This window comes from Ricinus communis, chromosome 4, assembly GCF_019578655.1.
Source record: "Ricinus communis isolate WT05 ecotype wild-type chromosome 4, ASM1957865v1, whole genome shotgun sequence".
In the NCBI taxonomy this organism is placed as follows: Eukaryota; Viridiplantae; Streptophyta; class Magnoliopsida; order Malpighiales; family Euphorbiaceae; genus Ricinus; species Ricinus communis.
This window is the reverse complement of record NC_063259.1, coordinates 31,260,425-31,273,938: the sequence shown is the minus strand read 5'-3', so window position 1 is coordinate 31,273,938 and position 13,514 is coordinate 31,260,425. Positions and strand designations below refer to the sequence as shown.

The window sequence follows — 13,514 nt, the reverse complement described above, 5'->3', positions numbered from 1 at the left end:
TTTATTATTTATTTAATTATTATTATTTTTTATGAATTGGGTTAATAAATATATGGATAATTTATTTTAAATTACTCTATAATGTTTTACAATTCATAGATAGAATATTTTTTTAAAATAAAAAATCAATCTGTATTTTGTTCATTTAATACTTCTCATAAACAGAATATGTTTTTCTTTTTCTTTATAAATATTAATATAACTGATTTTTTGATAAATTAAGTTTTTTTATAAGTAATTTATTATCTGAAATAAAAGAACAATTATAATACCCGCTTGAGGTTTTCCCTATTATGCAATTTCGTCCTTGCATCTTAAAAATAATACTTTTCATCCCTCATCCAAATTACCATTAATATGTATATAAATGGAGTATGAAATGACAAAAAAAAAAAAAAAAAAAAAAAACCTAAGCGTTGCCAAAAGCATATTATCTTACAGTTGATTATTGACTTTTTCTATATAGTAAAATAGTCTCAATAATTACAGTGTAAATACTTTAATCCCTAACAGAAATGACAATTCATTATGTTGATCTAATTAATGACTAATAGAAGGATTGTATTTCTACGGTAAGAATATAAACTTAAGGGACGGTTCTTACATTTTTAAAATATAAGAATAAAAATACATAATAGGGCAAAATTCATAAAAACATTTGCAATTGTCTATAAGATAAATTATTAGAAGAGTGTTAAATGCCAGTTAATAGGATTTTATTTTAGGAACGGTTCATATTAAATAAGAAATTAAAAGAAAAAAGACACAAGGTACTCTCTTCATACATATAAAAGCACCAAATTGTGCACAAATCTATGCAGATATATCATTTGATTATAGACAAGATAACCTTTCAGTTCATAAATTAAATGATTAATACTTCCACATGTTAGTTATGGGATCTTAAAAATCTAAAGCGAAATGATTTAAGAAAGCACTCTCTTTCATGTGCCATTCACAATTGAAAACAATTATTTATGTTAACAGTATATTTTTTTATTTATATATTAAATTGGTAGATGATTGATATATATTTATTAATTTTAAATGAAATAAAAAATATGTTTTAGTTATCCAATACTAAAAATGTAAAACACTCAGTAGATTTATATTAGTGGTTTTCAGAATTAAAATTATATAAATATATATTCACTTCATTGTATGATTTTATTCACTTCTCATATACATGTATGATTTTATTTTCAATCATCTTGACTGTACCTCTCTTTTCATTGTTTGACTTTAAACAAGAGCCATACGAATTCAGGCATGCAGTAAGTAAAAGTCAGTGTCATAATTACACTAAGGAGCAAACCATTTAGGCTAACTAACTAATAAAATATAAGAGATATTCTTACATTATGTCATGTGTAAAATGAAAGCAAACTGGCCAAATATACAATATGCTACCTACATATTATTATTGCTGTTCCGAGTGGACATCTCATCTAAACAATTCAAATAAACCTCATTATAAGTAACAATCATATTCCATAAAAGAAAACAAGTTTCCTTTTGAAGAAGGTTGAGAGAGATAGAGATTTTCAATATGTTTTATCAATGTGTAATCTCCCACCAATAACTTCCACTCAGGTGTTTTTGTACATCTCATAGTAAATGGTAACTAAACTTATGTGCCGACTAGTAATCTCTTGATGTCTCTCTCAATCTACTGCACATTCCTATTCAATTACACATGAACAACAAGGCACATACTTACAATAATTTCTTAGGTCATGAACAGAATGGCCTTTATTCAACTCCTAGAATATTCCTGTCTATCTTCCTCTTATATATATACCATATCTAAGCTATGTATAATCACTTGGCAAAGATAGAAAGGCTACAGAAAGTTGGTATGTATAGTAGGTTTTTATATATGTGTAAAGGAAAAAAGGGTAATAATCAATCCGGGATTTGGAGGAAAAAGAAATTTTTTGTTTTTCTCAAAAGGAAAACCAGTTACTTAACTTGAAAAATCAATAAAGGGAAATGAGGAAACATCTTTCATCAACTCTTCCAAGTCCCATTCCCCCACTTTTAGCTCTTCTCCTTGCCAAAAGTTTCCAACCGCAGCGGCCATATTCTCTGCCCTATTGTAGTTTTTGCAATTGCTGCTAATTCTGTTCACGTCACTATATGGGTGCTTATTGGTGTCGCCGCCATATATATTTTCTGTTTTTACATTTTCCTCGATGCTTATACTCTCTAGAGGAGGAATGTGAAACTCCCCTTCTATCCCAATATTAACACCTTCAAGCATCCCTTGATAATTACCGTATAAATGGTCATCTCCTATCTGGGTCGTTATGCATGGGGCTGCATTATTGAAGTATACACTTGCACCATACATGCTTATGCCATGATTAAAAGTGGGTGATGGGTCCATCATGTGATTTAGAAACATGGTTTGCATGCATGTGGCTGATGATGTTGATGCTGAAGATGATAATGATGGGTCCATGTACATAGGATTCATGCCTTGTTCTTGCATTGAGATGAACCCTCCTATAGTTGCTTCTTTGCTGGGCTCTGAGGAAGAATCACTCGTGTTTGGTGAGGCTGTGGAGGTCGACAGGTTCTTTAGTCTCTTTTTTATTGTTGAATTCCAAAAGTTCTTGATTTCATTGTCGGTTCTTCCTGGCAAGCGAGCCGCAATTTGAGACCACCTTTGAGAGAGAAATACATCATCAAATAATTCAATTTCAGCTCATTTTCAATGAAGGCATCTTATGTCACTGCTAATGCATGATTTGCATGGAAGCAGATTAACACTCAAGACTCTCAATTTTTTTTCTTCTTCAGGTTAAATCTCGGTGCTCTCAGGCAAGGAGAATAAAAGAAAAAATCTGAAAATTGTACACTCTATTGTTATATTCTTACAATTGCATGGATACTTATATCTAACTATAAGAACATGCAAGAAAAAGGAAATGGTAACTATGGATTGTCTTCAACTCAGTAGACACTACAAGAATGTCCTTATCAGCTTAACTCCTTGAAGGGAATATCTTCAGCTATCCAACATCAGCAGAACTTACCAATACTTATATGACCACACTTCTCAAAGGTTACAGCTAAATTATTGGTACTTTTCTCTTAACATTCTGTGCTTATATGATTGTTCTTTAGATAGATACGATGCCTAAATTATTTCAAACTGAAATTTCAATACCTGGGTTATTTTTATTCTGATATATAAGATGATTACTAATTCATAAATGAATCATAAAATAAAAGGTGGAACCCACTAGTGGCTATGCTTCATCACAAATCAAGTGAGTATAAGACAAACATTATACTCATTATTTTTCTTTCTTTTTTTTGTAAGAAATACAATGAAAACTTGTTTGAATGTATGGACTCTACTCTAATAAATTATTTATAAGCCAGGATTGCAATTTTCTACTTTTTTCTTACTTAATGTAAAAAATTCATTCTTGCCATCAATTCACGTTATGTAGTCTTTCTTTAGGTGGAATATTTGCACTAGTAACTGTATGAAAACGATGCTATGCACACAAGAGTATTGAACAGCTAACTTAAAACTCTGTAACAAAAGTAGACTTGCTCTCTCTTTTAGTGTTCAAGGGAAAGGAGATGAAAAAGTGGAGCTACCTTATGCTTTTAAAACTGTATATTAATCACTGTTATTAATTGAGACTTTTACCAACACACAGTTAACCATAGTTATGTGTTTTGCTCCCACTCAAAAGAAGGTGGAGATTATATACCATGAATGAAGAAAATATACAAGCTAACAGTAACATGCATTCACAAATTACATTAAAAAAAAGAGAGCATGTAATAAAGCAAAACAAGGAAGGTACCTGTTCCCAAGGAGGGAATGCAAATGGATGATGAGTTCTTCTTCCTGGGGTGAAAAGGCACCTCTCTTGAGGTCAGGCCTCAAGTAATTGATCCAGCGGAGCCTGCAACTCTTTCCACATCTCTGTAAGCCAGCATTTCTTGCTACATCACTCCAACAACCCTGTCCATTGTTTAGCATATAATTCATGAGCTTGTCGTCTTCCTCCGGTGACCACAATCCCTTTCTAAGCTTATTAGTATTATTAATATTATTATTATTAACGTTGCTGTTCTTACCAGAGGCCTCTGGCTTCCTCATTTCGAGAACTAGCTACCGAATCCTATATCCTTCGAAAGGTATCTATCTCTCTTCCCCAACTGATTTGATGTAGATTAGTTAAGACTTTATAGAATGGTAAAAATATGAGAGAGGTGGAGAAAGAGAGACAGAGAAGGCTTCATAGAGTGGGAATGATGATCATGATGGTTGTGGGGTTTGCTTAGAATATAGGGAAGAGAGAGAGAGAGAGGTTGGTTGATGCGTCTGAGTAGAAAACGGTTTGGAGAGGGACCTGAGAGAAATGAGAGAGATAGGTGGTCGTCTTGTCTTTGACTCCATTAGCTTGTCTTTTTTTTTTTTCTATTATATTTTTCTTCACTGACAAGGTAATCATCATATATATTCTGTATCATATATTAATAATATTCACAGACTGAAACAGCAGCACAAAAAAACAACACATAATAGGGAAAATATAAATAAATATTGGAAAGGTTTGTTTCATAACCAAGCCAAGATATTTGCTTCCATTTCACATAATCTCCACACGTGTATTTGAAGATACTGAATAAAAGTATTAGTGTAACCAAACAAAATTGATTTTTCTTCGACTATATATATATATTTAGAGTGTATTATATTTAATAGTTGAGTGATTTTATATTGTTTAAAGTAAACAGTTTCTTAATATGTAACATTAAAATAAAATAAATAAAGAGTAGGGAAGTTACTAGATAATAATAATAATAAATAATTTCGCAAATAAACACATGAAAAATACTCAACGGTCCACATTACGAGGATGGATCTTCATTGGAGTGATTTGGCGTTAGATGCCCAAGTTTAAGCCTCGAACAGCCCTCAAGCGTAGAAAATACTCCACCATGTTGAAATATAAAACTTAAATGGAGAAAGGTAAGTAAGAAAGAGAAGCTATGTTCCTTTCTAATCAATTTCTTAGATATAAAATGCTAAATAAATGTATCAAGTAAAACGAAGGTTGCCTGTATATCATCTGGGAGCCCTACCAATGGTGTCAGCTACCTTGCAGTGGTCAGTGGTCTCTAGGGCATACACTTCCCTCACTGTTTAATTTATGAGATGATCTTGGAAAGAATAGTTTATGGGTGTTATGCATTTGATAAAATATGAATTATCGGCTTTTACACATGTTTCACGAATTATCATAGGTCTGTTTTGTTTATTTTGCTACAGTAGCCGAATGAATTGTAATTCAAGCAAACAGGTTGTTTTGCCTTAGATTTTCAGTTTTCGATCCATTGACATATTTTGTCTGGAGCAAGCAAAAGATACAAGGAGGAGAAATAGAAAACAGAGAACAGGTGAAACAGACATTTGGATTTAATTCCTACCGTTTCCAGACACAACAGTAACTGTACATATCCAGCTTAGTATGTAGAGATATGCTGTCCTTTGCCGGCAGACATGCTGGACTGGAGGCAGGTAAATTTGGTAGGGTTACTGTAATTACATTTAAAACCTGGAAAGGTCATCTTCTAGAATGCCGGAAAGTGAAAAACTTGAATAATTCCTTGTCTGCCAAGCACTATCCGGTAACAGTTTTAAGTGATGATAGGCCAATCCAGGTTTCTCCTGATCTAATAAAAACCTGACGAGTTCTCAATCCAAAAAGGAGAAGACAGAAAAAAAAAAATTATTCTCTAGAATGGGTAATTAACTCGATAAATTACAGCAAATCACATCTCATAAACTAAGCAGAAGATACTGTAATTTCCAAGTGGTGAAGTGGAAATCTAACACTTCTCAGCACTGCATTGGCAAGATGAGAAAAGCCACATCATAATATAATATATGGGTATTAGTGGTGGCCACCACATGAGGTGTTTCTAAATTCAGAAATGGTTCTCATCAAAGATCCCTAACCAACCAATAGAAAAAAGCTGTTGCCGGGGAGTGTCCATGATTGGAGGAAAGAACCAGAAATATTGCTGTGAGACAGATTCATCTTAAATATTTTGCATCATTGTTGTTTTATTTTTTTTTTTCTTTTTTACATCGTTTTACCTGCTCCTCTCTAGATGCCAAAAAGTTTTAAAGAAAGGGTCAAAAGATCTTTCTTTCAGGCATGTAACTCAAAAGGCAAAAGAGCTGTCAATAAGATATTATATTGGAAGTCCCCATTAATGGGGCCGAAAGAAATTAAGTAACTTCTGGGGAGGAAGAAAGAGATTCTACAATCAAATGAAGTACTTATTGAACTTAATTATGCTTGTGGAAAATCTTGGATTTGTGGAGGGTACAGATTGGAGGAGAGATCCAAAAATTTACAGTCATATCAACATTCTCAATTATATTGTTAGAGAGCATTATAATATTCTTGACTTCAAATGATATCATGATTACCGTAATTCTAGTGACAAGCAATTGCAGAATTGCTCTTGAAGAGAATTACACTTGCTTACAATTTGATGACTCATGCATGTCCCCGAGTGAATACACATATAGCATATTAATTATATCACTCTTGAGTGGATTAGTAAGTAGAAATATTTCTGCAACCAATATGGGCATGACATTTTGTTTATTTACTTTTTTAATGCTAATTACCCAAATAAGCTAAATAATGAGGGAAAAAAGGGGCATAGGAAACATTGGTGAGTACTCCAGAGTTCAACTTTTTCAATGCTTTCTTCTTACTGTTCCCTCTTGCCAAAGCTTTGTCTGTCTCTACCTGTTAAGGTTTCTCTGGTAATAAGTAAACATGCCTTTTGTTTGATGAGACTGGCCCAATAAGGAAGGCCTCTAAAGCAAACCTAGTAAACTAAAAAGAATGCAGAAAACCCTATTCTCTGATTGAGGGATAAAGTTCATTGAATTTAATTATTTGGACAAACAAAAAGAGAAAAGAAAAAAGATATCCATGCTGATGGAAAAGCCAGAGGTATTGGTAGGGTATACTGTATGAATGTGAAATCTGCATTTTAAATTTTTAGAATTGAAACATGAGGACAAATATATATATATATATACACACACACAGACATCAACAAGTCAATATAAAAGTTAAAAGAAAAGAGGGTTAGAGCTTCTTTTTAGAGGTCTTCTCTTCTTATATCAACATATCAAACATGTGGCTAAAGTAAAGTAAGCAGCCAATGGCGAAAATATTGCAGGATCTTTCTGCAACAAAGTCGGGATTGTTATAAGTAATAACAGTTAGCTCGAGAGAGAATAGAAATTGTTGAAGGCAGCTGTTCAATTTTGAAAAAGGTGGGTAGTTGGTCCTATCTTTAATTCTCTAACACTTGTTTCAAATGTAACTTCAGTTGTTACTTGAAATAAATGTTAAATATCTCATTTAAAACACAATAAACGACCACGTTAGAAAATTGAAATTAATTGTTCAAATAAAACAATTAAAATAACTAAACTAGCTATTTCAGTGCTATAAATCTAGAACTCCTGTAATTCTTTAACACGTGCGAATCTTAGAAAATTTAGAAATCATGGGTAAGAACATAAGTAAGGAAATGATTAAAAGTGAAAAAGAAAAATAGAGCTTGAGAGAGAACTGTAATGAGGTTGACATGGAACAAAAACTCCAGCAAGAAAAAGCCTTGTGTAGATCTTCCATCAAACAGAAGTTATTACGAGGCATCCATATTTCGGACAGAAATTATTAAACTATTGCCAAATACATCAATTTACAAGAATGTTAAAGTTGTTCAGACAGAGGAATTAATTGATTTTGCAATTCATAAAAGGTAGAGAAAAGTTTACCACAGTAGAAGAAGATAACAAAAGAACCATGCTGAAATAAAACTGACAAATATAATATAAAACTCTGGTGTTTAAATTCCAATTAGAAGCCAAAATACAAAAAGAAGGAGCAGTGTTGATAATGATAAGTCCAGCTTTACATTTGTCGGCAGGTCCACTAATGAACAAAAGAATGATGAAGCAACTCCATCAAAGGGAATCATGTTTCATTGCTTCACAATCTATCTTTACAGGGAAAAGATAAGCTACCACCAGCTAATCTGGGCTTGCCTTTCTCAAACTAGTTTTTTCTTTTTTGTTATTATTTATTTAGAAACAATTTATTATTGTTTTATAACCCCCCAAAAAAAAAACAGACTAATTGATACTTCCTCCTAGCAATTGAGTTATTTTGTTTTTAAAGCCAAATGTTAAAAAAATTTGACAACAAGAGGAAAGCCAAACATAAGTCTTCTTGGATTCCAGATTTTTTCTTTCTGATAATACTTACATATCTCACTTCATGCGAGTGTTGGTCCATGAACACTTGGTCTAAGTCTAAGGTTTCTGCTCTGAAAACCACTTGAGCAAGCACACAGGACTGACGATCTAAGCGTCTGACATAATTATCAGTTTGAATAGTCTTGTTTTATTAGATGATGCAATCATTATTCACCTCGAAACCATGATGTCCAGGTGCAGCTAAAGTTGGTGCTTAGAATTGGCAATTCTTGGGAACGTGTATTCAGTTTTCAGAATGGCGAGACATTAAGATTGGCACTAAAAGAATTGGGAAAGGAATGCCATTGCCACTAAATTTGTTGGCATGAGAAGAAGAAGAAGAACAATTCTGCTTGCAGAAACTAAAAGGTCATATATAGCAATGGAGGATACTAGAGTAGTGAAACAGAGAAAAGGTTCCTTGTTAAGCTACAGTAGGGTCAAAAGAAAGTCATCAAACATGATTCATTACCAAAAACGTTAAGCAAGAAATCAGATAGCAACCCAAGGCCAACTTTATCTTCTAAATTCATGCATTCCCATATTCGTCGGGACTATTATATAACCCAAAAGAACCAACACAATCAAATTATTAAAAGCTCCCTGATTTTTTACAATAGTTACATTTATATTCCACTTGTTTGAAAATTAATGAAATTGTACTTCCACCTTTCAGTTTCTTTGAAATTTCATGTTTTGGTTAACATATTCATCATTGAGTTTTACATAGTCATAACTTTTTAACGCAACAAGGGACTAAATTGTTAGTTTATTTAAAACATAAGATATATGAAAATATATATCTTCGTGGGAGCTCTTTTTCCTTTTTTTCTAGTTCATATTCCAAAACCTTATTCATCAATTCTTTATTAATTTATGTTGCCAATCCTAATTCAAGCTAGAAATAAATTTAAATAGAACATTTGTGAGTTTCGCAAACACGAGCCACTGATTCCATCCCGTATCGTATAAGAAATAAAAAAGAAATTTCAAAATTTAAAATGAAAACACAAAAAAAAAAATAAAAATGCAATCAATTAGAAAAGTATCATATAGCGTCATATTACAGAAACCACAACTTTATGGCTAAAATAGGCAGAGTTTGAAATTAGAAACAAGTTTATAAGTCCATGTGGTGGAATTTTTTAGAGATCATCAAATTGGAATTCCTGACCAGCTGTTTCTAGAATCTAATGAGCAATTACAGGTTATATGGCAGAGCTTTTATGAGAGACTATTTGGATGGGTCGAAGCAGTTGAAGTTAAAAAGACTCGTCGGAAGAGCAAAGGGTTGTATTGTGAAGATGCAAGAACAGTTTTTGAGAATGTAGTTTTATAGAATGTGGAAAAATGGGTTGAAAACGGAGAGTAGTTTTGGGCGATGTTAGCCTAATCCGGGCCAAGCTGCCCAAAAGATTGCTGGAGTAGTAGTAGTAAGTAATACAGATTATATTCAGGACTGAATCTCAGTATCTTGGAAGCCATGGGATGGGAGGAGGCACGTAGATTTTGAGAGAATCAGAAGAGCATTGCTAAAAAGAACAGAGTAGTGAGTAACCGTGACTTGCATTTTTCTTTTTCTGAAAAGAAACAAAACCTGAAATATTCAATATGTAATTAGACTGCTGAATTTCAGGACTAATGCATACGATTTACTACTTTTCTTAACTAATGTATGGATTGCAACACTTGTTAAATAAAGATTTTACGAGTGTTCCCATAGTTAATGATTTTTCAAACAATGCTTCGTATTAAGAGCCAAATTCCACTCTTCTTCTCACCAAAATATCAGTCAGCAAATTCCTTTCTCCAACGAAAATAAGATTCACAGCACCTTCTGCTTTGTTAATAGTTTACAGAAGGCTAATGAAGAGATGACATCATATAGCCAATTTGAATTGGATAGAATCTATAACAAACAGCATTTACTCCAAAATTTTCTCACGTTTAAATAATAAAAGAGCAGCAGCCGATGTAAAAGTACCGTTCAGAACCAAACGTCACAATATATGAAATAAAAACATCTCATTCAAAATTTGCTTTAAGGATTAAAATAAAAGACTTCATTCACTGCCACAATCAAAGCAGTACGTTGAACATTAAATGACATATAAGCAGCAAAGTCAGTCCATGGTTCAGTATACCCTCCATAAGACCGCCTTTCTCTGAAACATAACAAAGAAAGAGCAAAGATTAGCAACTTCTTTTCACTTCTGCAGTACCATTCAAAATTTCAACAAAAAGCTCATCAAACTACAGCAAATTCAATTATACCAAACCCAATTTGGCAAGTCATATATATATATATATATATATATAGAAATAGTCAAGAGATAACATGCACCAGCCAAGCAAAATCACTTTCACTCCAGTCAAGTTTTATTTCAGATATCTTAAATCAATTCAGCATCAACTATCAACTAACCTAAGCATAGCCAAGTAAGGCTAAAGCACATCATGTAAATAAACAAAAGAGAAGCAGGGAAAAGTCAAGTGCAACCCCATGACAAACCTTAAGTGATCAACGTCTATCGGTTTTTCCAATGCCACGTTTTCCAGTATACAAATGCTTAGGTCTCTCAGTAGGAATAACTCTATCTGCTTCTCCCCGGCGAGCATCCTTATTCCTCTTTTTAGCAGATTTCTTATGAAGCTTAATACCTTTAATTTTCTGAGCTGAATCCTTGAAACCCTCTCCAGGTACAACCTCAGTAGGAGGCCGTGATTTCGACCTTGACCGAGATATAGCTAGTCTTAGCTTCTTATTTGGTTGGTCAACATCCATATCCATTGCATCACCACCATCTTTATCTTCCCTGGCAAGAGACCTCTCTCTTTTGCGGCCCCTCGATACTGACCTGCTGCGGACACGATTAATTGCCAAAGAGGGATCCAGCCCCACAGATTTAAGGTCTCTACCCATTCTATCTGTTGTAAACCTCCTGTCCTTGTCGAATTTTCTAGGTACAGTGGGCCGACTCTCTGCAGTGCTCTTCTTCATCCTATGCTCTTGAATGAGTAAGGTTTTCTTTTTCCTGATCGCCGCCAAAGCTTCTTGCTCTTCTGGAGTCAATTCCTCACCATCCATCTCAAAATCCTCATCTTCCTCCTCTGCTAGCCGAATACCCTCTTCTCTTTCTAACTCCTCAAGTCTTTCTAAGACATCAGGATCAATGAAGTCATAAACATTGTGGCCATCAAGAATTTCTGGCAAGACATCTTCTTTCCATTCATCATTGGCTAAGATATACTTCTTCCTCAAACTGGCAGAGTATACACCTGCACCACCATTTTCGTTCTCCAGATCCTTTTCAGTTTTTCTCTTCTCCTTCTCAGCTGCCTCGGCTGCTTGCTTTGCTTTAGCTTCCAAAACTGCTTGAGGTATACAAGGTGGCCTTTCTTTCTGGTCACGTGGCTTTGGTATTGCAACATGGAACCTATTCAAGCAGTCATTTATCTTTTTAGATTTCATCTTCAATTCCACTCGCTGATCCAGTAACCTCTCACAAGCTGCATTCTTCACAGCAATCACCCCTTCCTCCGTCAAAGTGCTCATTTTCAAAAGAACACCCTCATCACCTGTAGCTTCACCTCCCTGACCAATCACAGTTTTCAGAGCTTCTGCTTTCATCTCCATGACCAATTCCCTGTCTTCCTCAGATATCCCTTCCAATGGCTGCAAATCTGTCTTGTTGCAGACAATAATCAAGGGCTTGTTCATAAAAAGAGACTTGATACTATGAAACAGAGCAGCTTGTTGTGCAATGCTGTAGCCACATGACCCAGAGATATCCAAGAAGAACAATACAGCAGCTCGTAGATGGGCGAGAGCTGTAATACTGCACATCTCAATGATATTACGATCTTCAAATGGTCGATCCAAAATCCCTGGCGTATCAATCACTTGGTACCTCAGGTATTTGTAGTCAGTATGACCTACAAAGAGTGACTTAGTGGTAAAAGCATAAGGCTGAACGTCCACATCAGCCCTAGTGATTTTGTTAATGAAAGAGCTCTTGCCTACATTAGGATACCCACAAATCAAGATGGTACGAGTATTCGGATCAATCGAAGGTAGCCTTGCCATATGCTGTCTAATTTGCTCAAGATAAGCTAAACTAGGGCCAATCCTCTTAATCACAGTACACATGCGACCAAGAGCAGCTACCTTCAGGGATTTGCACCTATACAGCGAATCACCGTACTTCAACAATTTCACATAATCCTTGGCTATCTTGCTAATAAGATTCCTGGCAGTGTTAATTTGGCCAAGGGCAAGCTTGTAATGGTCTTTATTGTAAAGAACATGAAGGAGGTCGCCATAAAACGGATGAATATCATCCAGGCGAGGGAACTCATCAATAATCGTAGAGAGCTTTTCATGAAAATTCTGCTGGGTATACTTGACTTTACGCATGTAAAATTGACGCAGACGAGAAATGGCATATCCCTTGTGGACAACAGTTGGTGTTTGTCTTTGGGTCCGAGAAAGGATGATATCAACGAAGTCCTTCCCACTAGGGACCACAGTGATCTTCTTAAAATTATACTGAACCATCTTTTATATTATCCTGAAAAACGAATACAGACATTATTATAGACTAGACATTCAACATCAATATTTATATTAACAGAAAGCATAATCCATGCTCAGCATAGCATGGCACCAACTGTAGCATGAGAAAACATGATATGCTTTGTAAAGAATAGGACATCTCATTCTTAACTCTAGATTCTTGACAAAAACAGCAATTGTCAGAAATGGTACTTCTTCAGATTATTACATGATAAAGATTCAGACTTGAGATAAGATCAATTAATAGATGGTGTACTAAATAAAAAGCCAACGAATCAGTTAAGTACCATCTTCATGGATTTCTCAGGTTATTTTTTACCAAATCATCCAAAAAAAATAAATAGCAGAAATAGCAGAATAAACATAACAGCATAACAAGCCTAAATCAAATACAAAATAATGAAACTAAAATTTATTCTTCGGAAAGAGAAGCTCACCTCTTGAAACCTGAATCTCTGGATGTTTGGGGCTCTTTAGCGGCCCTGTCTAGGGTTTAAGAGAGGTAGAAAGACGAAACAGAGGCGGTTTATATAACATATCGAGAAAAGAGAACTTTGTTTATTAAAAAGACTAAATTGCCCCTGACTGTTTCATTATCTTTTAATT

The 13,514-nt window shown here is 34.2% G+C and overlaps 2 protein-coding genes across 2 annotated transcripts; both read right to left on the bottom strand.

Annotated features, from left to right (window-relative positions):
• Nucleotides 1-1,317: 1,317 nt before the first annotated feature.
• On the bottom strand, nucleotides 1,318-4,541 carry LOC8274460 (transcription factor MYB46). Its single transcript, XM_015715652.3, has 2 exons — nucleotides 3,831-4,541; nucleotides 1,318-2,669 (listed from the first exon to the last, which is right to left on the bottom strand). The coding sequence occupies exons 1-2, from the start codon at nucleotides 4,127-4,129 to the stop codon at nucleotides 1,967-1,969; spliced, it is 1,002 nt and encodes a 333-aa protein (XP_015571138.3). The 5' UTR covers nucleotides 4,130-4,541; the 3' UTR covers nucleotides 1,318-1,966.
• A 5,715-nt stretch (nucleotides 4,542-10,256) lies between these two features.
• LOC8281013 (nucleolar GTP-binding protein 1) lies at nucleotides 10,257-13,476 on the bottom strand. Its single transcript, XM_002513463.3, has 3 exons — nucleotides 13,346-13,476; nucleotides 10,845-12,903; nucleotides 10,257-10,497 (listed from the first exon to the last, which is right to left on the bottom strand). The coding sequence occupies exon 2, from the start codon at nucleotides 12,888-12,890 to the stop codon at nucleotides 10,854-10,856; it is 2,037 nt and encodes a 678-aa protein (XP_002513509.1). The 5' UTR covers nucleotides 12,891-12,903; nucleotides 13,346-13,476; the 3' UTR covers nucleotides 10,257-10,497; nucleotides 10,845-10,853.
• Between the last annotated feature and the right edge of the window lie 38 nt (nucleotides 13,477-13,514).

Excerpts from the sequence above, each read along its gene's own strand:
- LOC8274460 (XM_015715652.3), bottom strand. The coding sequence starts at position 4,129 with ATGAGGAAGCCAGAGGCCTCTGGTAAGAACAGCAACGTTAATAATAAT. Across the intron at positions 2,670-3,830 it reads CATTCCCTCCTTGGGAACAG|GTGGTCTCAAATTGCGGCTC; the intron begins GTACCTTCCTTG and ends TCTCTCTCAAAG.
- LOC8281013 (XM_002513463.3), bottom strand. The coding sequence starts at position 12,890 with ATGGTTCAGTATAATTTTAAGAAGATCACTGTGGTCCCTAGTGGGAAG.